At 44.5% G+C, this 23,446-nt stretch overlaps 3 protein-coding genes across 3 annotated transcripts in view; 2 read left to right on the forward strand and 1 right to left on the reverse strand.

Annotated features, from left to right (window-relative positions):
* The first annotated feature begins 548 nt into the window (after window positions 1-548).
* LOC105889409 lies at window positions 549-9,676 on the forward strand. Its single transcript, XM_031559998.2, has 8 exons — window positions 549-1,056; window positions 3,374-3,399; window positions 3,575-3,695; window positions 3,859-4,348; window positions 4,584-4,691; window positions 5,186-6,165; window positions 8,001-8,295; window positions 8,957-9,676. The coding sequence occupies exons 3-8, from the start codon at window positions 3,593-3,595 to the stop codon at window positions 8,958-8,960; spliced, it is 1,980 nt and encodes a 659-aa protein (XP_031415858.1). The 5' UTR covers window positions 549-1,056; window positions 3,374-3,399; window positions 3,575-3,592; the 3' UTR covers window positions 8,961-9,676.
* Window positions 9,677-10,640: 964 nt separating this feature from the next.
* Window positions 10,641-14,859, reverse strand: LOC105889473 (zinc finger protein 135-like). Its single transcript, XM_012815313.3, has 4 exons — window positions 14,417-14,859; window positions 14,140-14,294; window positions 13,872-13,926; window positions 10,641-12,216 (listed from the first exon to the last, which is right to left on the reverse strand). Exons 1-4 carry the CDS (start codon window positions 14,628-14,630, stop codon window positions 11,147-11,149), a joined length of 1,494 nt encoding a protein of 497 aa, XP_012670767.1. The 5' UTR covers window positions 14,631-14,859; the 3' UTR covers window positions 10,641-11,146.
* Window positions 14,860-15,572: 713 nt separating this feature from the next.
* si:dkeyp-68b7.12 (calponin homology domain-containing protein DDB_G0272472) overlaps window positions 15,573-23,446 on the forward strand; it is a 13,224-nt gene continuing 5,350 nt past the window's right edge. Inside the window, exons 1-11 of the mRNA XM_031559993.2 lie at window positions 15,573-15,620; window positions 17,719-18,077; window positions 18,449-18,551; window positions 18,770-18,914; window positions 19,634-19,716; window positions 20,706-20,813; window positions 21,309-21,427; window positions 21,834-21,996; window positions 22,869-22,966; window positions 23,214-23,279; window positions 23,414-23,446. The exon at window positions 23,414-23,446 is cut by the window's right edge and continues 804 nt beyond it. Of these exons, the coding sequence (XP_031415853.2) occupies window positions 17,990-18,077; window positions 18,449-18,551; window positions 18,770-18,914; window positions 19,634-19,716; window positions 20,706-20,813; window positions 21,309-21,427; window positions 21,834-21,996; window positions 22,869-22,966; window positions 23,214-23,279; window positions 23,414-23,446 (1,006 nt within the window). The 5' untranslated portion in view covers window positions 15,573-15,620; window positions 17,719-17,989. The remainder of the gene's footprint in view (window positions 15,621-17,718; window positions 18,078-18,448; window positions 18,552-18,769; window positions 18,915-19,633; window positions 19,717-20,705; window positions 20,814-21,308; window positions 21,428-21,833; window positions 21,997-22,868; window positions 22,967-23,213; window positions 23,280-23,413) is intronic.

Consider the following 23,446-nt stretch of genomic DNA (forward strand, 5'->3'; position numbering starts at 1 on the left):
GCATGCAACCGCCATGGAAGTAAGCAAACAAACCGGACCAACAGAGATAATGTTTGATTCTACCCAACCTTCTAAGGTTTTTGTGGAATGAACAAAAAAACAATAAAACATGCCACCTTCCAGTGAATTTGGGGAGATCTTTTCCTTTTAAATGAACAAACAATTTGGTGAGTTCAAATGTTGATGGGGCATAATTTGTCAACCATCCTCTGACTCAGGGAAAGGAGGGTCTGACCATCAATAAAATGCTCTGCAAATGGCAGAAAGCAATACATATACCTGAAATAGGTATACTTTATGATTTCTACATTTCGACAAGCAATACCTTTGCAGTGAGAAACTGTGCGTCTGCCATCCGAAATGAAGTAGCTATCCAGACCGTGAAAAGCTAGTTCTTCACAAGGCAACACACTCTCCAGTGTGGCTCTTCCCCAACTAGGTTGTAAAACTGAAGGGTCTTGGGATTTATCCACAAAGATATCAGCTGCCCAAGACTCTAAAAATGTGGTAGGTCTTCATAAACATTGGAATGTCCTCTGCATCCGCAGTTTCAATAGCAAGACCCTATCTTGTATGCTGTATTATCCACAGTAATGGACAGTCATACTTGTTTCATTGTTTCTTTCAAAAACGTATCCCACTCCCTTTCATTCCGTTATAGGGTCACTCAGCTAAACTGTCTACATGCTGTGGTGGATCACTTAATATGGGACAAAGGCTGAGACAAGAAGAGGGAGGAAGGAACAACAACAGCAAGACCAGATGCAACATTGCTGTAGCTTCTCAGGGTGGTGAGGGAGTGGAAACACTGGGAAATATATTTTTTAAATATTTGCGTATTTGTTCAGGAATTAACTGTGGACTCTAATTGTATTAACTCACTGATAGTACATGTGCAACATGCGATTGCACATGATTGGTACTGTGGCTGTCTGTGTCCAGCAACACTTATTGACACGCCCTCTCTAAAACGTCACTGCAGGTTGCGTCTTCCGAAAGTTTTCTCAGGAGTGAAAGTAGCCAACTTTAGGTAACCGAGAAAGACGCACGATTCTCGTAAGTGGACAGCAACCTTAAACTAATTTATATTTATGTAAAGTAAGGTTTAGGTTGTATAGGGTATATGTAATATAATTTGGGTTATATTTCTTGACGTTTATGACACATTTGCCTCGTGGATTGATATGCGGAAGTAGCATAAATGCATCACAAGGTTCGGTAATGGAGCGTTTTGGAGGTTGCTGTTTTAGTCAATAAAGGCATATCTTCATCTAACAAAAATACAGCATTAGAGACTATTATATTTTAGAGGATTTGGATTCGTACATACAGCAAAGTAGGCAAACCTAATGACTTGACTGTCATTAAGAATACGCGAAAAGAAAGACAGGTTAAAAGCACCAAGTGGACTATAAAATAGGGTGATATGTGAATTGAATGAAACCCAAAGAGGACTGTATGCTGGTGTACTTGAAATAGGTGACAATCGCCACAGGTCTGTCCGGTTAGAACAAGAACGGATGCCAATGTTCCAATGATGATTGATTTATTTCCACACACACACGAAGTGAAGACATGAAGTGGTTGATGAATGAATGATGCCTGTGAATATAATTATCCCGTGTAAAGGGACTTATATCCACATTTGAATCCGTGTTTGAACCGTGGTTTCTATGAAAATAATATATAACAAATATATACAAATATTAAAAATCAAATACGACAAGAATGAAACAGTATATACACTATGAATATTACGGCTATGATTAACTACGGATATGTTCCTTTCACACCGTGCCGCGTAACGGTGAACATTCCATTTATCCCGTAATAACAGTTACTGATTGAAGTGACGGTAACAAGTGAAATACAAATGATACAGATGACACATATCACAAACACTCACATTCTCAATGACGCACGGCAAGAATGAAAGCGAATGTCTCTGATCGTGATATTGTCCGATGTGCTCCTTGATGATGACTTCTCCAACACCGCTCGACTTGACCCACAACTTGGCCGGAGGAGGGTCGGCCTTATATAGTGTAGATGAAGGGGAGCCTTGAAACCGTTTAGAAACTGTTGAAGTGGCCAAATGGTCAGTGAAATTCCACTGTGCACGAGCCCCACGGAACTCTGGGATCAACTGATAGGATGACCCTTCATGGACCCCAGGTCCCGTGAGTGGCCGGCACAGCGGGGGTGCACAGCTGGGTGCAACTGGTGGCCTTTTTAACATGGACAATTGCTCACACTTCATTTATTGATTAAGTATTTTAGCAGTAGTTTGAGGTCATTGTTATGCAAACCTCACCGATTTTTACAACATTAGCTCAACTAGCAATTTTTTTTTTGATTGGCTGTGTAAAGCCAGTATGTGTTTAGTGAGTGTCCAATCAGAGACCAGTAACCACCGATTGTCTGCTTACCACCCATCGTCTATTGGCATCTATTTTTTACTGTAACCTTATGGATGAATAATGGTCAAATGTCAGTTTGGCTGTAACAACATGAAGTTATTTCCCATCATAAGGTATTATAAAACGAGCTGCCTGTGACATTGTCCAAAAATGTAAAAGTTGCTATAAGCTCATTAACATCAAATCTACCAATTAGGCTGCTGTAGGTCAGCTCTCCTAGCGTTACTACATTTCATTAGTTACTTGTAGTCGTTGTAGTCAAGCAAATGTTATGAAAAGTGAGCAGTAGTCCAATGATAACTCCAGTATTGTAAGTGACATTGCAAAAAAAGTGTCTTCTAAATAAATACATCATTTCTGCACTATTTGATTGAAGAGTTCACAGTCTGCAAACAACTTGTAAACATCATAGACATTTCCACTAAGACCCACTCCTGGCCTCTACCAATCCCTTTTATTTTATTTTAGTTTCAGCATTTTAGTAGACTTTCCATTCCACCTGCAACAATGCCTTCAGGGTGTCTTAAGATTGATTGGTTTAGAAGTTTAAAATGCTGTCAGAAACTCAAATGGCGCCAGTGCTTTAATTGGTTCCACTTAATCCACATTGCTGGTTTTCCATGGTTTCAATGGTCCAGACTTATCTATACACATGTCTGGCTACTTGAGACTATTCGGCAGCTAACCTGTCATCACAGAGCAATTTATTAAGGGCTCTCATCTAAAAAAATTATTAAAAAAAGGAACAAATTGCTTTTCACTGTCCTAGAGCTGTGTGTGCACAAAAAAAAAACCATTTCCAGCCATGTATCAGGAGCACAGAAAGAAGGGGTGTAATTTGATTAACAGTTGATCTCAAATATCAACAACCTTTCACAAGAATCACAGACTGTACCTATAATTCCAGCAAAACAATAATTCCACATTCTCAGCTGTGTTCCTCTGTCTTTCAGATGATCCACTCCAGTCGACAAGACAGGTAAGTCACCAACTGTGTTGACACATGCAGGAAATTAGGCTCTGGTGATTGGTGGATGTCAGAGACATGGTACATATAACACACATTTATTACAGACATACAGGACATGAAAATGTGAAAAGATTGCACTTAGATCCAGACTTACCTTGATTAATAGATTGAGTAATTAACTCAGGTGCCCTTCACATTGGATATGGAGTACAGAATGACTCGCAGTCCGCTTGGCTTGTGTGTCATCATCAATAACGAACACTCTCATCGATCACAGTCGCGAAAAGGTTCAGATGCAGACACAGGTACGAATAACCACTACACCTGTGCTATATGATATTTGAAATTACATCAAATATAACTGACATAAAATTGTTATGTTTTCTGATAGACTGTTGCTTGACTTTGTTACAGGTAACAGTTGACTCACTGTTGTGTATACCTGTCTACTGTCTGTCTGCTTTTCAGATGCCTTGCGAAAAGTGTTCACCTGGCTTGACTTCTCAGTTCAATGCCACAAAGACCTGACTACAGAGGAGATGAAGAGTGTGCTACTGGGCTGTAGTCAGAAGGCAGACGGAGACTGTTTTGTCTGCTGTGTGCTTAGCCGCTGGGAAAATGGGGGGGTGTTTGGATGTGACAATGTCTTCCTTCCCATCAAAGATATGCTTGCTCTATTTGAAGTGAACAACTGCCCAGCCCTCTCTCGGAAGCCCAAACTCTTCTTCATCCAGGCTTGCCAAGAAAATGCAGGCGACATTGGAACTGACATCTCTAAAGAAGGAGTCCCAGGCTCGGATATTGCGACTACTGTTCAGAAAGAGTTCACAATGTCAGCCGAGGCGGATTTCCTTCTCTCTGTGGCTACCGTGGATATGTTCCACTCTTTCAGACACCCAGCTGCAGGCTCCTGGTTCATCCAGTCTCTTTGCAGTCAGCTTAGAGAAGGCAGACTCGGGTGAGTCGCCTACTTACCTAAGGGAACCTGTCAGTTACTACACATACCCCCATTCTACCTTTAGGTACAATTTGATATCCCAATATGTTGTTAAGGAATTGGATGTCGTAGTACTGTAGTGCTGATTCATCACCTCTCCCCTAAGTGCATTAGTATGTTTCTGCACACCAAGTCAGATAGTTGATTCATGTGTTGTACTAATTATTCTTAACTGTTTTTTTTTTGTTTTTTGAAGGCAGAGGGACATCTGCACAATTCTTAACGAACTCAGTGGACTCTTGGCTAAACCTGTTCTTCAACGTTTCAATTTCCTCACGAAGAGGCTTGTTTTTCCTATACACAAGTAACTATATGACCTTTTTGAAATTATGTCACTTTGTTTTGGTTTGCTGTGGTTTTATTCAGGGAATGATGTAGTGGCAGCCAGGAAACAATGGAACAGTGATTTGATGTATACAGTTGCTCTATAGTGCCAAAAACAAGAGACTTAGTATTTCATATTGTGTATATATTGTAGAAGTAGCTGGATGTTTTATTATTTACATTTACATTTAGTCATTTAGCAGACGCTTTTATCCAAAGCGACTTACAAGGGAATTGCATTTATACATCAGGAGCAGTTTAGGGGTTCAGTGTCTTGCTCAAGGACACTTACACACTTGGTAAAGGAGGAGTGGGGAATCGAGCTAGCAACCTTCCGATTACTAAACGACTCCTCTACCACCTGTACCACTGCTATTTACCACTTCCTGCTTATTTCAGGAATGGTACTCTTTCCAAAAAGGTACTAATGATCTGAATGATTTTTTTAAAATATCTCTTTTGTTTCTCCTAAAGACCGGGAATATCAGGTGGTGAAAGATATTGTCAGAACTACCGACCAACAAGGTGCTGCAAATCCTGTTCTCACATCACAGACACCTCCCACTGGGCACTGATGGAACCCTCTGTCTCGATAGAGACCGAAGTCCCAGTATATAAACACAGATCTCCTCCAGGAAGTTTTGAGTGTACAGTGTCTGGTTTGCGCTGGGTGTGTGCTGGTGAGGTCACTCTGCAGTATCACTTCAGCGACCCATATGAATTCAGAGCAGAGGTCGCCATGTTGCAGTACACACCGATTAGTTCTTTGATGGACATCAAAGTGCTCTCAGGTGAACTGCTGGAGGCCCATCTGCCCCATTTTGCCTGTCTGGACGGCGCAGACTCCTCTCTCAGTGATGCTGTGAGAGTTCTGCGTGGGGCAGACACTGGTATAACCTTAGAGACCTGCGAGCTGACCCGCTTCCATGCGAAGCTCCTCAAGCCTTCCTTCTCACTGACAGAAGTCCTGGTGAAAATCGGCATCCCACTGAAAACCCACCTGGAGGTGTTAATCTACCGGACCAGAGTGACACCCTTGGTTCTCTTCACATACGTGGTGCCATGGAACGCCTCCATGATGCAGAGTGTGAAGGATGACTTGCGTCAGGAGAGAGTCAAGAAGATAGAAAGACCCCAGCCTGACACTTCGCTTTGGATCGACTCCAAATACAACCTGAGGACATCTTGCCACTCCGAGATCACCCCAGATAAGTACACCCTGAACTACGAAAGGGCAAATTTCTTTGAGGTCTACATAAAAGAGCCAGAGGAATGTTTTGACTTGGAGTTGATCAGCGGAGGGCAGTCCATCTGGAAAACACCACTGCAACGTGTTGATTACGGAGAGACCCAGGATGTGACACCAGGGGGGGTGAAAAGAGAGGTGAACTACACGAGCAAAGCTGCTACCCCAAGTCTGGATGAGGGAAGAATGGCCTCCTTGCCATACAGAGGTACACAGCCTCTAAAACATTACATTAGACCACCTCCACATTTCTATGTACACAACCTAACACTGAACTTGTATTGCCAAACCGATTGTATACAGAAATACATTTTACAGTATAGCCACTAGGTGCAATAGGTACTGGCTTCATATAGGCACCCAAATAATGTAGGTACCTTACCTTGTGAACAGTGCCGAAATAAATGTGGGTGCAATTGTGCATAAATAGTTCAAGTTCAAGTTCAAGTTTATTATCATATACTCATAAACAGCATTTATCAGTAATGAAATTCTTTGTGCTCAATGTCCGTTCAACTTAGAGAATAAATAAATTAAATACTGGAGAATGGAGAAAAAGGGTAGGAAAAAGAGAAAAAAATTGTAGTGCAAAAAGATATTTCAAGGACAGTTCAGCATCCTGATGGCATGTGGGTAAAAACTATCCCTGTATCTGCTGGTACGGGATCTTGTGCTCTTGTATCGCCTTCCAGAAGGCAGGAAGGAGAAAAGACTGTGGTAGGGATGACTAGGGTCAGAAATGATCCGCTTGGCCTTCCTCCTGCAGCGCTGGCTGTAAAGGTCCTGAATAGATGGCAATGCAGTCCTTGTAATACTAGATAATAATACTTTCCTCACGAGGACCACCAAGATAATGTTGGTACTATTCTGACAACCATACCAATACAATGTTCGTGATATCACCCGATTGGATAAGCATCAACTATTCAACACGACAGCAGATCAATTAAGTTGAACACACAGGCGCCACACAAAGTGTAGGGTTTACCATAGTGATCAAAATGAAGATCAGTCTTAAATCCGTCTCACAAATCAGCCTCATAAAATATACTAAACTATCAATTTGTAACTATCACTTGTAACTATCACTACACTACTAACTAATAATTAAAGTACAACCAAAAGTACCATATCAATAGCTAGTAAAGGTTGAAGGTCTTAGGAGTTTTGAATAGAAGACGTTGGCAACATTCATTCTTGTGCGACATTAAATAAACCAGTATATATAATCAAAAGCATATATTTACAAAACTATCAAAAGTAAAACACACAATATGTAATCTTACTAGATGTATCTAACTCATTTTAAAGTTAATGTTTATGGCCAATGTATGTGTAATCTGTGTGATTACAGTGCCAAGAGGAAAATGGTTAAAACCAAATCGATACATATACATTGACTAAGGTTAGTGATGTAGCGATTATGCTATAGTAGCAATTCCTTTAGGCGAAGTGGTGTACTGGCTTTGCTTGCTCCCGTTGTGAAGTTAGCTAGCAGACTTTCTGTTGCAGCTGCTCGCGTTAAACTTGTTTACTCCTGGTTAGCTGTGTGTTCTTGGGAAAACGAAAAAACTTAGGCAGTCGCTGCCATAAGAAATCGTCCTCAAGCAGACTACACGGTGAAGTGCACGCCACTGGCACACGGGCCTTAGGTCCGAGAGCTTGAGAGCAGTAGAGAACAAGAGCTCTTCTATGAAAACAGGAAGAAAGAGAGAGTGGCAGCTCCCCTGTGAGAGCGGCGTGAGAGAGTTAACTCTAGGTGTATTGGGGTCAGGGGGCATAGTTCAGGTGACATCAGGCTAGAGTTACAGTGATTGATTAGAGGGGAAGCTGACTGTTTACGTAAGCTCCTGATTAAACCCCATTTCAATCACACAATGAAAGAATTCCAGGTGTACCAACACCACCCAAGTTAGTTAATATGTTTTCTGCAATTTCAGTGGAATGTTTATTTTCAAAAATCACCAGTTTAACCTCTACAAACCATTGGGGTTTGAGCAACACTTTCGAAATGTACCAACTTCTTTGATGATCTCTTCCCAGAGCGGCTGTTCTTGTTTCGGCCGCATGTCATCAAGAGAATATCAGGAAGTGTACACAGAGTTCTGCTGGATGGACTCCAAGACCACCAGCCTCCTGTGTTGAGCGGTAGGGAGGCAGAGGAAGTCCTGCAGAGCACCAGTGTGCTGCAGGACCAGGTGACCTCCCTCATTGACATAGTGCATAAGAAGGGAGAAAAGGCATGTGGCATCATGCTTGTGTTGCTCAAGGAAAAGGACATCTACCTTTATGAAGACATTCTCCTGGAACTTCAAGCCAGTCTCTTAGAACACGGGAGGTGAGTACCTCTCCTTCTGAAATGGTAGTTCTGAGGAATGTTAATGTATCCTGCGTTGGTAGAACCACTGTCCTGTGCTGGACTCAAGCCTTCACCCTCGGGCACAGACGGGAGGCAGACATGTCTTGCTAGTGCGTCTCTTAAATAGTCAGGGAGTGAGGCTTACTCAGTACCCACTGCCTACTGTTATACACATGCTTACGCACACACACACTAGCACATCTCCTAAATAGTCGGGGAGTGAGGTTTACTAGTGCACGCCTCTGTACCCACTGCCTACTGTTATACACACACACACGCACACACACACACGCACGCACACACACACACACACACACACTAGCACGTCTCCTAAATAGTCGGGGAGTGAGGTTTACTCAGTGCACGCCACTGGCACACGGGCCACTGGCACACTGGCACACGGGCCACTGGCACATTTTGAACCTTGAAAGTGTGTGTCGCAAGAAACACAAGTGGCCGTGCCTTTCTTTTACGAGCTGTTGAAATCCCTTGTACGTCGCTTTGGACAAAAGCTAAATGACTTAATGTAAATGTTAATGTAAATCCTAAGGAGGTTCTAATCCCCGCTCGATTCTATAAGCGCCCGTATGTGTTCTGTCTCTGGTCCATTGATCTTCACTTATTCATTTTTTTTCCACAGCTAGCCACAGTGGTTTGTTGAGATCACTGCCCTGGGGAGCAGTCCTGGCTGCAGGAGGAAACCAAACAGTGAACGCCAGTGGCATTGGCTCTGCTCCCAGTGGGGTGAAAGGAGGGGAAAGTTCCAGGATCCAACAGCTGGACTTCTGTCCTGTTCATGTCCGGCGTGCAGAGTGAAGTAACCAAATTGCACACAAAGCAGACCAGTGCATCTAAAAATATGTCCATGCGGAGACACGTTTTGGATTTTATGACACTGTAGTGGACACACAAACTACTTTTAATGCCTTTTTTTATAGGAAACCTTTTTAAGAGATCATAATTGTTAGTTATTTCATTTTTTCTGATATGTACTTGCCTTTTGTATCAGGTGTTCATCTGATTGTACTGATTATTTTACCACATCGTGAATCCTGCATATCAACACTGTTCCAGATGTATACTTTGTTTATTGTGTATGCTTATCAGTTGGACATTGACCATGATTTTGTCTTTTATCTGCTCATTGACAGCACACTGTACATGAGTGAAATTCATTAATAAACTTGTAATGTGGGTGGTATTACCAGTGCGAGGGCTGCTGCATTTGTCAAATTACCAATGCATGTGTCTGCTTATACATGGTGGGGCCATTACTTATTAATTGTGGCACGGTGGCTCAGTTGCTTGCACTGCTTGCACTGCCGCCTCACAGCAAGAAGGTCATGGGTTCGATTCCCACATGGGGCGCTGTTGGCTCTGGGGGGCAGGTCCTCCCCAGAGTGCACAGTGCTCAAGTGGGCTATCTCCCGGTCCTTTCTGTGTGGAGTTTGCATGTTCTCCCCGTGTTCACAAGGGGTTTCCTCCAGTAAGGACCCCAACAGAAAAAACATGCAAAATAACAGAACACATGTCCATCCCTGACCAAAGATGGACAGTTCACTTCACTTGGTCCCCGGGCGCTACAAGCTGCCCACTGCTCCTGGGGGGTCCTTGAAGAAGGACAGTCCAGGATGGGAAAAAGCAGAAACTAAATTCACCGCGATCTCAGGCTTACCTGCGTGTGTGTGTGTCCTGTGTCGCCTCCATATATGCACGTGTGTGTTCCAGTGTGTCGTGTGTGCCATTAAAAACCTGACAAAGGTCTTAATTATAATTCACCAAAACTGATAGTCAGCTCTCCATGCTCTAAAACCCAATGACACCATGAGCCAATGTGAAACTGTTTTGCGCTGAGAAGAATCCAAAGCCATCATGTTAAGAAGTTATGTTTCTTATATTTTATGATCAGCTCATGTGTTGTTCTTTGACATTAAATCTTTGCTATGCTGATGTGTTCTTCTAAAGAAATCCATTCTTTGACATTCTAGCAAAGAGAGAGAGAGCAGTCACCCCACCCAGCCTTGAACTACAAGGTACCAAACCTGCACCCTGACCACAACTCCAAAGAGCCCGGCTCCATGATATGGCAGTCAGAGCACATACTCATCTGTAGTGACAGCACTCCTTCACAGACATCGCAATGATAAATACCAGGCACACGTTTTAAAATTGGCACCTTGGACAAACTTAAAATCACACGACCCGCCGTATTTCGCTAAAATCTTAAAGAGTGTGAAGCAATTTTAAGAGAGACAACATAAAAATTCATGCTGTTTTTAATTAAAACAAAGTAGTCACAGAGATACAGACAAATAAAGAATGAGTAATGTACAGAAATGTTTATTCTCCTCAAGACTAAAGAACCATCTGCAGTCAACATTAGGGTACACATACACACACACACACACACACACACACACATATATATACATGTAATCACCGTTATTAGGATTCACAAACTTACTAAATGAAACATACAGTATATAAACCCTGTCCAGCCTTCCTCCATATTTATAGGTGCAGTCTGCGATTCAGGCGAAGGGTTGTTGATATGAGCTCAACAGACAATTAAATTACACCCCTCCCTTCCGTGCTCCTAAAGCAAAGTATTGTTTGGCCGGAATTGTTCATGGCTCAGCCTTATCTACTATGTCTGTCTCCCATTTACACTGAAGATGTTTTTAGGTTTTTTTGAATACACGCACAAAACAGAAAGCTAGAGGACCGTGAGTAGCAATTTGTTGAATCTGACCAAAACTGTATTTGATTAGAATCGCGGACTGCACCTTCAATCCAACACCTTCTCTGGTCCTGAATATCCGGCAGGCCTCTACGTGAAGCCCCTGTAGCCCTGGGACGTGCCTGGCCCTGAGAGCAGCGCCCCCTCCCTGTGGGGCAGGAGGTGTGTGCGTTGGTGCGACTTGAGGCTGGAGCTCTGCGTGAAGCACTTGGCGCACGTCGGGCAGCGGTAGGGCTTCTCGCCGCTGTGCACAACGGCGTGGCGCACCAGGTTGCAGTGCTTGGTGAAGCGGCGGCCGCAGGTGGCGCAGCTGAACGGTTTCTCGCCCGTGTGGCTGCGCAGGTGCTCCTTCAGCTGGCTCAGGCGCGCAAAGCTCTTCGGGCAGAAAGAGCAGCCGTACACACGCCGCTCCGCACACGATAAAGAGGATGAGGTGGAGGAAGATGCAGACGAAGACCCCACCACTCCGACTGAGCGCCATTGCTGGGCCCGGAGACGCCGCAGGGCACCAGCGTGAAACCCAGTGGCGGCGCCGTTGCTGAAACCACCAACAACGCTGTTTCCGCGGTAACTACCCAGTCCCAGCGCGGGTCCGCCTCCAGCTCTAAAGCCCAGCTGGGGCCGGCTGACGCTCGGCTCCCGGGTCACATGATCAGCATTGCAAGCCTGTCCATCTTCTTGAATGCCCCACCCAACATGCCCCGCGTTCCTGGCCATCAAGACGGCAGAGTTTCCAGAATGTTCCATGGCAGCAGCGGAGCCCATGAGGGCAGGAGGGGGTGGAGGCACAGACAGAGGCTGGGTGTGAGAGTACGTCTCTGTGCTGAAGTCATTCGTGGTTGTTGTCCACACGGGGGTGCCGTGATGCTCCAGGCCAAACTCTCCTTGCCCTAAGCCCTGCTGCTGCTGCTGTTCTCCTGTTGCCTCCCCTTCACTCCTCTCCTCCTTTTTCTCCTCTTCCTCATTCCTTTCACCATCGTCCTCCTCCTCGGCCTTCACCTGGACCTCCAGTGTGTTGTGCGCCTCCTGCTCTCCTACGCTCTGCTGGGATGTGTGTGTGGCACTTGTGTCATGTTGTCCGTCCAGTGGTGTTAGAGACGCTTTGGTTTCCCCTGCAGGGATTGTTCCGTCTGGGCCTATGAGAGAATAGGTCACCTGGTCTGTGGGGGAGAAAGGGGGTGGTTACAGACAGACAAACACAAAAATGACCACAGAGAGATTCCAGTCAGAACTAAAGTCTTATTCTACTTATATGCCTTAATGTTTCTTAAAATTGGATGTGGGGTTAAGCCGATATCTGTGTTGTTATCTGTTCTATATCACACGTTAGAGCTGGACCCAGGGTTGCCCACATAATTCAAGCTCTGTGATTAACACCCCCCTCTCCTGTCAGATCTAGGATACTTAAACTAAGACTTCCTCTGTTCTAATCAGAGACGCTGGTGAATCTTTATGTGAAGCCATGCTCTCCCTCCCTTGATACACACCATTGTAAATAGAACTTTGTTCCTGATTTCTCCACCATTGCCTGACTGAGGTCTCCATTTATCTGTGGTATACAATGACTACTAACAATGACTTACTAAGTAAGACATCGACTCCTCACCGGCTGTGTGTGGGTTTCTATAAGCAGAATGAGGGGTGTGTGTCTATGTATATGAAGTCAATGAAGCATGAGTGAAACTGAGGTGTGTGTGAGTGTAAGAGGGAGGGGGGGGGAGTGTGGATTTAATAGAAATTATATTAATCCCTGGGCCTTGGAGTGTGTGATGTGTGTAGTGTATGTGAATATGATAATGATTTGTCTGTATTAATTAAGTGTGTGCATGTTGACGGAGATATGTTTGTTACACTGAAAATCATGTGTATGTCATGCGTACAGTATACGACAGAAGTGTGTACACCCCATTGCAACATCACTTAAATGTCAAATTATTTGAAATTGTATCACCTTATATTAACTGTTGAACAGTAGGGTATTTGCTCATTTAAAATGAAAAAACGAATTTACTAGATTTACTCTTAACAATACAGGCCCCACGGTAGGAACCTTTCAATACTCAGATTAAAATATTTTATTTTTTCAATATGATATGGAGGATACTAGTGTTTGCACAAATCTCTGGAGAGATGTTTTGCCAATCTTCAGAGAAAACATTTTAGCTGCTCTTTGCTGGAGGGGCTGTGTTGCTCTCACACTTGGATTTAAGCCAGGCCAAGTCACAGTTGTCACTTTTTTTCTCCATTAGAAACTCTTGCGTGATTTTGGCAGTGTGCTTTTGATTGTTTTCAAGCTGGAATATTCCTCATCTGCCCAGCTTCTGGAGTCTGGGAGTCATCTTGTCAGCAAGTATTTTGGTATATCCACTGGCATTCATGATGCCATCTTTAAACATCTTTTGCACTTATGCAGCCCCTTATCATCACACTCCCACCTCTGTGCTTCACTGTGCATTCACTGTGGTAGTCCTGGTCAGGTTTACACCAAACATGCTGGACCCCATCTGAGCAAAACAAATGTATATTGGTCTCATCTGACTTATTAATGTGCTCCCAATATTCATCAGGCTTCTTTTCATATTCTTTAGCAAGTTTAATCTTCCAGTTTTGAGCTGAAGAGCTGTTTGGCTCAGACGAGGTCCAGCATGTTTGGCATGAACCTGGCTAGTACTACCACACTGAGAGCAAATACCCTTTTGTTCCACTTAGAAGTAATGCATTTTGTATGTGATATTGCACAGGCATGTACTCACTTCGGTTGTATACTGTATATCTGTATGCACACTGGCAGTGAGGAGTGTGTGTGAGTGTTTACCTCCCTCTCTGACCCAGAGGTTGTCCTCTTCTGTCTCCTCTTTGATCAAAGGAACCTGCTCAAACACAAAATGTCAACAATGTCAGCCAGCTGTGTGTGTGTGTGTGTGTGTGTGTGTGTGTGTGTGTGTGTGTGTGTGTGTGTGTGTGTGTGTGTGTGTGTGTGTGTGTGTGTGTGTGTGTGTGTGCAAACATGCATGCAAGTGTGTTTATTTCCAGAACCACCACCACGTTACACGTGAGGCACCATAAACAGAACCAGGGCTAACCGCATCAGAAGGACGTAGATGTGGGTCCTGCACAGGTGGTGGTTGCCTCTGTTCTGGGACGATGGTGTGTTCTTCGCTCCACACACTCGCCCTGTCTTGGATACACACACTCCTTGGAGTCGGAGTGTATCGGTCAGACGTCACACACATCGGCACTGAGACAAACACAGACACACATCGTCAGTTCGCTGAGCAGCAGTTAACGCGGATACCGTAGATCAGTAGAAGAAACAGTCCCCTAAGACACAGCCAAAACAAACATGCGTATTAACGTTACCTTTTTTCCTTGCTCGTCCCCTTGTCTTCCGCAGCTCGTTGTCCATGAGATGGTATTTCCTTTTCAGGGCATCGATGTCCCTCTGGCTCCGTCTCACCTCCAAACGGATCACCGCGCAGCTGTCGTTCACTCGTCGGTTGATCTCTGCTACGGCCGCCTTGGCCAGTATTTCCATGATGGACACTAGCTGTGCCTGGAAAGTACAATTCGACATCCTCCTGGCAGTAGTGTATAAACAGCTTGAATTTTCTAAATGTTAGCTGCCGGAAACCTGACCAGTTTTCTTTTTGCCTTTAAGCAACACTACTCCTTGCCCTGCTTAATATAAACAATTACGTGTAGCCACCTATAGCTGCTGTCAAAATAAAAATTATGCACACAACCTTACTCAAGGCAGCGTTTCAAAGCAACTTCCTGTCCAATTGTGACGCAAAACAAACATTTACCGTAATTAGTAGATTATCTTGGCAGTTCAAAAATCCTTATTGAGAATAAGACGTATGTCTGTCATGTTCCTGCATTCCACCCGCTCTAATTTGAGATGCGAGGGAATCATTTTGGGGATGAGGGGTATTGTGATCACAGAAACATATAGATAGATTTATATAAATGTATATCAAATCTATCTACAATCTTGTACACAGCTGCCTCGAAAATGTTGGTCGTACATTTGACCACGAGAGGTCGCAAGAGTCCACAGTAACATGTACTAGGCTTGTAATCACCTGTTAACACTGCCTCTGGTACAGAGAAAGTGCATCAAACTGCAGGACACTGTCCCTTATCGTGTTAAATGTTGAAAACGTGAAATAGTAGCAGCCTTTATTTATAGAGGAAACTGAAATGTTACATTTCTTGTGTACAGAATGACTAAAGCTTCTTTTGACATCAATAAAAGCATTACTTCCTATGTAAAAAACAAGTGTATAGATAGATATGGATATATACAGAGATAGATAGATAGATAGATACATACATAGAAAATGACTGATGCACATCAAATGAAAGACGAGTGAGGAAAAAGAAAGCATATGACAAACGCACATCTACATGTGTATGCACACACACAAACACGCTCACACACTCACTCACACACTCACACACACACACACACTCATCAAGTCAGGAAGTCATGAAGGGAAGTTTGGTGGTTTCTTGCGTCACCATCTGAGCTGTGCTGCAGCAGCCTGAGCCGGTGCTGAAGGTAGGGACGCTCTCTTTCTCTTCCTTTTCTTCGTTCTTTTCTTTCTCAAACACCTCTTTTTGGAAGGCGGTGCGCCTCGCCTGCTGTCCGGTTGCGATGGGGGTTGCCTGTGGGTGCGAGGGCCAAAGTCGGCGGAGTGTGGGGGGGCTTGGGAAATGTTTGGCGAGGGTGTACGCTTGTCAGGCAGTGGGGCCTAGATAGGTTGCTGACAAGCAGGCCTTGTCTTCAGCAGAGCTCACTTCCGCACAGACAGCCAGTGTAGGGAGGGTGGAGTAGAATAGACACGGAGAGAAAAAGAGAGAGAGAAAGAGAGGTAGTGGACATGGACATGAAGAAATTGACTGAAGGAGAGAACAGCCTCTAGTGATACGGCATGTGGAGAGAGAGAGAGAGAGAAAGAGAGAGAGAGAGAGAATGAGGAGTAACTGAGTCACAGCATGCAGTAGCAAACAGTGGTGAGAAAAGGGGCCGCTGAATCAGCCTTGTCAGTACAGTCCTGGTACAGAGAAAAGAAACCGGGGAATGAGAGAGTGGGGGAAGAAAGAGATGAAGGAGACAGAAAGAGAGAGAAGGCAAGAGAAAGGCTTGAGGGTGTGGCCATGTTTTTGCTCAAACACTTTCACAGAGCAATCGGGAGGAAGTGAAGACAGAGATGCCAATCCAGTGTGTGTGTGTGTGTGTGTGTGTGTGTGTGTGTGTGTGTGTGTGTGTACGTGTGCTTGTGCGTGTGTCTGAGTGTGTGTGTATGTGTACCGCACTCTTGGCTTGCATCTGAGAAAGTGCATGGCATATATGTTCACAGAGTGCAACAGCATAGCGCGTACTATAGGTGTGATTGTCCATGTGGGACATTTCTCTTGTGGCCACTGGCTGGAGACCCTAATATCTATAGTGTTTGGCGTCGTGATTGCATGGGTTGAGATGGGTTCTAATGTCTATGGTGTTTGGTGTGGTGTCAGGTGTCGGGATTGAATGGGTTGAGATGGGTTCTAATGTCTATGGTGTTTGGTGTGGTGTCAGGTGTCGGGATTGAATGGCTTGCGATGGGTTCTGATGTCTATGGTGTTTGGTGTGGTGTCAGGTGTCGTGATTGCATGGATTGAGATATGTTCACAGAGTGCAACAGCATAGCGCGTACTATAGGTGTGATTGTCCATGTGGGACATTTCTCTTGTGGCCACTGGCTGGAGACCCTAATATCTATAGTGTTTGGCGTCGTGATTGCATGGGTTGAGATGGGTTCTAATGTCTATGGTGTTTGGTGTGGTGTCAGGTGTCGGGATTGAATGGGTTGAGATGGGTTCTAATGTCTATGGTGTTTGGTGTGGTGTCAGGTGTCGGGATTGAATGGCTTGCGATGGGTTCTGATGTCTATGGTGTTTGGTGTGGTGTCAGGTGTCGTGATTGCATGGATTGAGATGGGTTCTAATGTCTATGGTGTTTGGTGTGGTGTCAGGCGTCGTGATTGAATGGTTTGAGATGGGTTCTAATGTCTATGGTGTTTGGTGTGGTGTCAGGTGTCGTGATTGCATGGATTGAGACGGGTTCTAATGTCTATGGTGTTTGGTGTGGTGTCAGGCGTCGTGATTGAATGGTTTGAGATGGGTTCTAATGTCTATGGTGTTTGGTGTGGTGTCAGGCGTCGTGATTGCATGGATTGAGATGGGTTCTAATGTCTATGGTGTTTGGTGTGGTGTCAGGCGTCGTGATTGCATGGATTGAGATGGGTTCTAATGTCTATGGTGTTTGGGGTCGTGATTGCATGAGTTGAGATGGCTTCCTGTTGTATGTGGTGCTTGTGTGGTGTGTGATTTATTTAATCAGTGATGTTTGTGGGGATCCTGTTCTGTGTGAGTTGAACCATTTGATGATACACAGAGAGAGCAAACGTGTTTCAAAGCCCAAGACAGAAACTAAAATAAGTTTCTGATATTACAGTATCCATTCAAGTATGCATGAGTCCTTTATACTTTTAAAAAGCATATCATGTAGTGTGAAGTTGCATTATAGTTTAATTTATTTAACAATTATGTTATATGGTACAGGAAGCACATGTTTTCAAAGTTTGTATGTGTTCTCAATCATTCTATTCTTACAGGAAGCCTCCCATGTCCATCACAGGCCATGCTCCAATCGCAACCCAGTAAACCACCACACATTACAGTATTCATTCTTCTCCCTAGTTCACTTTAGACATACACAGAAACAGAAACAACACACTCTGTCTCTCACACACACACACACACACACGCGCGCACACACACTACACACACATTGACACACACTCACACACACACACTACACACACACACATCCACACACCATACATGCCGTGCATCTTCATGTGAGGAAGAGGAGGAAAGAGAGCGATGAAAAGAGTGAGAAGAAAAGGGGGGAACAAGGAGAAGGTGTTTGGCTGTGATCTTATGGAACACCTGTCCACCACCTGTCAGGAGGGTAAGCAGCAACACACCTGAGCTGGACACTGGACTCAAATACAAACCTCACAGTCAACCTCTCTGTATCAAATACAAACCTCACTGTCTCAAATGCAAACTTCACAGTAAACCTCACTGTCTCAAATACAAACTTCACAGTAAACCTCACTGTCTCAAAAACGAACCTCACAGTCAACCTCACTGGACTAAAATACAAACCTCACAAGTCAACCTCGCTGTCTCAACGGGACTGTAAATACAGTACATAAATGTCATATATTTAAATGAATGTGTAAGAAGTTATTTGGCATCTCTCTCTCTTTCTCTCTGTCTCTCTCTCTTTCTCTCTCTCTCTGTCTGTTTCTCTGTCTGTCTGTCTCTCTCTCTCAGTTCCTCAGGTGCTGCGTTCCTGCAGTGAGTTTCTTGAGGAACATGGAATTGTTGATGGGATTTACAGACTGTCAGGCGTGTCATCCAACACACAGAAACTACGGTGTGTGTGTGGGGGGGGGGGGGGTTCTAGTGTGTTCTTCAAGTTTTGGGTTTGTGTGTGAATGTCAGCGCTGTGACCTGTTATATATATGTGAGTGTGTGTGAACACAGGTTATTAAAAGTGTGTGTGTCTATGCCCGTGTATGTCATGCTTTGTCTGTGTGTGTGTGTGTGTGTGTGTGTGTGTGTGTGTGTGTGTGTGTGTGTGTGTGTGTGTAGGTCTGAGTTTGACATTGAGGGGAATCCAGACCTGACGAAGGACGTGTACCTGCAGGACATTCACTGTGTCAGCTCCGTCTGCAAGGCCTACTTCAGAGAGCTGCCCAACCCTCTGCTCACCTACCAGCTCTACGACCGCTTCGCTGTGAGTCTCAGTCACACACACACACACACACACACACACACACACACACACATACACACACACACACACACACACACAACCACACAGACACAGACACAGACACAGACACAGACACAGACACAGACACAGACACAGACACAGACACAGACACAGACAGACACAGACAGACACACACACAGAGACACACACACACGCACGCAGAGAGACACACACACACACACACACACACACACACACACAGACACGCACACAAACAGACACACACACACACACACACACACACACACACACACACACAGAGAGACACACACACACACATACACACACACACAGACACACACAGACACACACAGAGACACACACACACACACATTCACATGCATACTCTCTCCACCAACTCTCTCTCTTTCTCTCACACACACACACAGAGACACACACACACAGGCACACACACACATACACATGCATACTCTCTCCACCCACTCTCTCTCTTTCTCACACACACACACACACACACACACACACACACACACACACACACACACACACACACACACACACTCACTCACTCACTCTTTCTCTCTCTCCACTAACAACTACACACACCCACTCTTTGTCTCTCTTTCTCCGCTCCTCTCTCGTTTACGCTCTACTCCTCCCTCTCTTACTCGCTCTCCCTATACATGCATTCACATACATGTATATATGTTTCTTACTAGGATGCAGTGGCTGTCCAGGGGGAGGATGAGAGGCTGGTGAAGATTAGAGATGTGCTGAGGGACTTACCTTCTCCCCACTTCAGGTACAAAAACTCTCTCTCTGTTTCTCTATTCCTTTCTCTCAATCTCTCTCTTTCTGATTCTCTCTCTTTGTCAAACGCTGAAATGCTTTCACTCCAAAATGACAGCATTCATTGAAAACACTCTGCACATCTCATTCTTGATCTCACTAATCTAATTCAGTCTTTCTGATTTTCCCATTCTCTTTGTCTTCATTACATTAGTCTGTGGGTGTCTCAGTCAGTGTTTTACATGGCCGCTATGGCCGGGGCCGTAATGTGTAGGATGGCATGCAATATTCTCTGCAGTACATTAAGTACTCCTGGGCCAGGTTCTGTTATAGAGTGGAGTAGGGTAGTTGGGTTGTTACATACCCCATAGGAAATGCATGGAAACCCATGTGTGTCTAAATGTTCATTCACAATTTCAACCACACGTTTGATCGCCTAGTCCTTCTTACAGTCCAACAACAGTATAGTTTTGGGAAATACATTTGTAAAAAAACAGAGATGAGACACTTTTAGAGATCATTTTTAGATATGTACATTACCTAAGTGCAAGGATTTAGTTGGCCAATCACAAAATGGCTGCCTGTTGCTATCGCTTATGGGGAAAGCAGGGCTTTTTAGCTGGGCTTTCTTCTTCAGGTCCATTCTGGTTCTGTTCTCAAGTTCAAACTTAAAAAGTGCTTTATTGGCTCGGCGCTTGTACCTCCAAAGCAGTCATTACATACAAAGAACAAGAGTCACACAGCAGCATAGAAAGAACCATAAATAAAAACAAGGAAGACGATCCAGAGATGGAGTAGGTACAGCATAATGGCAATCAGTAGCCATAGTTCTCTCTTTCTCTGCGTGCATTTATTCTCTCTCTTTCTCTTCTCCCTCTTCTCTCTCTCTCTCTTCTCCCTCGTCTCTCTCTCTTTCTCCCTCTTCTCTCTCTCTCTCTTTCTCTCTCTGTCTCCCTCTTCTCTCTCTCTCTCTCTCTCTAACTCTCTCTCCTCCTGTCACAGGACTCTGGAGTTTCTGATGCGTCATCTGGTTAAGATGTCCACCTTCTCTGCTGAGACAAACATGCACTCCAGGAACCTGGCCATTGTATGGGCTCCAAACCTGCTCAGGTGGGTCTCTCCTAAACTCACGGTGTCTTTAATGTCATAATGCATTAACCTGACCAAACATGTAATAGATGTTTCTGCACCTGTGAATCTTTTTCCAGAACTTTCCATTCTATGGTGTGTGTGCCCATCTAAGAAAAGCTATCATGTGATGAGGAAGAAATATTATTCTAGGTTTAATAAATGCCTCTGGATTCTCTTGTATGACAAGGAATACATCTGAAACACATTACACATATTTCTGTCTGAATGTACGTGGTGTTCATTCATTGTAGAGTTTGCACGTAGTCCACATGAGTCCATGACCTCTCTGTCAGTCCTGGATTGGCTTTATTGGAGTCTCTTTGGTAGTTCTTGATTGGTGTCTCTTTGGTAGTTCTTGATTGGTGTCTCTTTGGTAGTTCTTGATTGGTGTCTCTGGTAGTTCTTGCATGACTCTCTCTGGTAGTTCTTGACTAGCTGGAACAGTGCCATGTTCATGCTGTGGTTTCTCCATAGGTCTAAGGACATTGAGGTATCTGGCTTCAACGGCACATCAGCCTTTATGGAGGTGCGCGTCCAGTCGATCGTGGTTGAGTTCGTCCTCACTCACGTACCTCAACTCTTCCCTGACACAGGTACCTGGACGACTGCACCTGCAGCAATTAGCGTGGTACCACAGTGGCCACTACTACCTCCACAACCTCGACCAGCGTTTCAGAATGACCACAACCTCCATGACTGCTCCATCCACACCTGTGGCTACTTTAGCTCTTACTACTATTGCAGTCACCGGTCCTATATCAAGTGCAGAGTTATTGCTGATGCCACTGAAATTATTATTCCCACAACTATAACTAATGTCACACATCTATTGCATAACTGTTACAACCATAGACAAACTGTCACCTAACCTTGGCTACACTTACAAGTCTTGCTACAACATCTAACGATAAATAAATGACACTACTAGTACAGCTACTACTACCATTGCTATCTTCTACACCCACCACTGCTTTAACCCATGTCTTCTCTTTGGATCAGCTTTAGGAGTGCCAACCGAGCGCAGGAAGTCCCTCCCCTCACCCACCATGCAGGATGAGCCCTTCTTTAGGTCCATACCGTTCAACTGTCCCGGCAACATGAGCCCAGGGGATGCCCCTCCAGCCATGAGGCCCTACCACGCCATCATTGAGCCGTCAGACAAGTAAGGGCATGACCTCCAGTGTGACTTTGGTGTGACAGTGGTGTGACAGTGACACACTCCTGTCCAGTCACACTCCTCTGAAGTGGAGAAAGAGGCCTGTAGCAATGTCTGGCTGTCTCACTCCTTTCATGATCTTTCATCTTTAAGTATCAAAGCCACCCATACCATTGACTGGGCTTGTTTTTCAGCTCCAAATCCATCTACTGCCTGCTGTATGTTTTTTTATCTGTTTTCTTTTTTTTAGCTCTCCTGGCAAACATAACTATTTCAAACATTTATGTTGTGCAATGTGGTTTTCAGGTTGTTTGTAAACAACTTGCAATTAGCCTTGTAACCACCTAACTACACAAAAGCCAGGGTGGAGACCGCAGTGAAGAAGGTTCTGTCAGAGAGGTGGAGACAGTGTTGCTAAGGAACAGTAGAAGCACTGTGACATTAGCTGTCTGAAATAAATGTTGGTCAGTAGCTTATAGTTCTGAAGAGAGGAAAGGACCTTTCACAGTATCCTCGCCACATAGTTCCACTGATACACTGATTAACATGTCTGCCATTTTTAATTGTTTAGTTGTGATCTTGAGCACAGCTACCTCGTCTGAACATCAAGAAGCCTTGGTCCCAAAACCACAAACCATATCAAACTAGATCCCAGGCCTTTACCTGTCAAACCAAAGTGCATGGACATAGCTTAAGCATTAAGATCATTAGGATGTAGTGAAATCTCAAAAATCTTTCCAATATTCCAAGTTAGTGTTATCAGTTCATCAAATTGCAGCTGAACTTACTATGGAAAATATTTGGCCTAGATAAGGCCTACACCTGTTCTTGAGTTGGCGGCCATCTCAGCTCACTCTGCTCTCTGCTGCCCTCTGCAGGAGAAAGGGTTCACTGAAGGGACGCAAGTGGAAATCCATATTTAATCTCGGGGGCCGGCTGCCTGATCCTCGCAAACGCCACAAGGGTTCCACCAAAGGTAAGACGCAGATCACCATAATTCATGGCCCTTGTTTATAAATGCACACACACACACACACAGATGCACACTCAAAGTTCAACAGACAGAAAACAGTCCACAATCCTAAATGTGTGCCACATGCAAACACATAGATTATAACAGTCCTTTAGCTGTGGTACACACCATGCAGATAGCATACCACCACGTCAATACACTCACACTGTAATTGTTCTCACAATGCGGTATCCCACTGATCTCTGTGCAGAGAAAGAGAAGCAGACTTTAAGGCCGGCTAAGAGCATGGACTCCCTCAGCCAAGGCCTTTATGAAGGTATAGTTTCCTCTCCTTTTATTTGCCTGCCCTTACTGCACATCCTATCTCTCTGTTCCCCAGAAACCTGTGCATCTGTCGTCGTCATTTCAAGCCATGTGTCACAACTTCACTGACGCATTTCTATTTTCCAGGCAACCGTCAGGGCCCCTCGCCCACTCAGCTGT

Source organism: Clupea harengus, chromosome 22 (assembly GCF_900700415.2).
Source record: "Clupea harengus chromosome 22, Ch_v2.0.2, whole genome shotgun sequence".
Classification (NCBI taxonomy): domain Eukaryota; kingdom Metazoa; phylum Chordata; class Actinopteri; order Clupeiformes; family Clupeidae; genus Clupea; species Clupea harengus.

Coding starts and splice junctions, on each gene's coding strand:
- LOC105889409 (XM_031559998.2), top strand. CDS start 3,593: ATGGAGTACAGAATGACTCGCAGTCCGCTTGGCTTGTGTGTCATCATC. Junction 3,696..3,858: donor AGGTTCAGATGCAGACACAG/GTACGAATAACC, acceptor TCTGCTTTTCAG/ATGCCTTGCGAAAAGTGTTC. Junction 6,166..8,000: donor GGCCTCCTTGCCATACAGAG/GTACACAGCCTC, acceptor ATCTCTTCCCAG/AGCGGCTGTTCTTGTTTCGG.
- LOC105889473 (XM_012815313.3), bottom strand. CDS start 14,630: ATGTCGAATTGTACTTTCCAGGCACAGCTAGTGTCCATCATGGAAATA. Junction 14,295..14,416: donor GGGACGAGCAAGGAAAAAAG/GTAACGTTAATA, acceptor TGTTTGTCTCAG/TGCCGATGTGTGTGACGTCT. Junction 12,217..13,871: donor CCTCTGGGTCAGAGAGGGAG/GTAAACACTCAC, acceptor TCTCCCCCACAG/ACCAGGTGACCTATTCTCTC.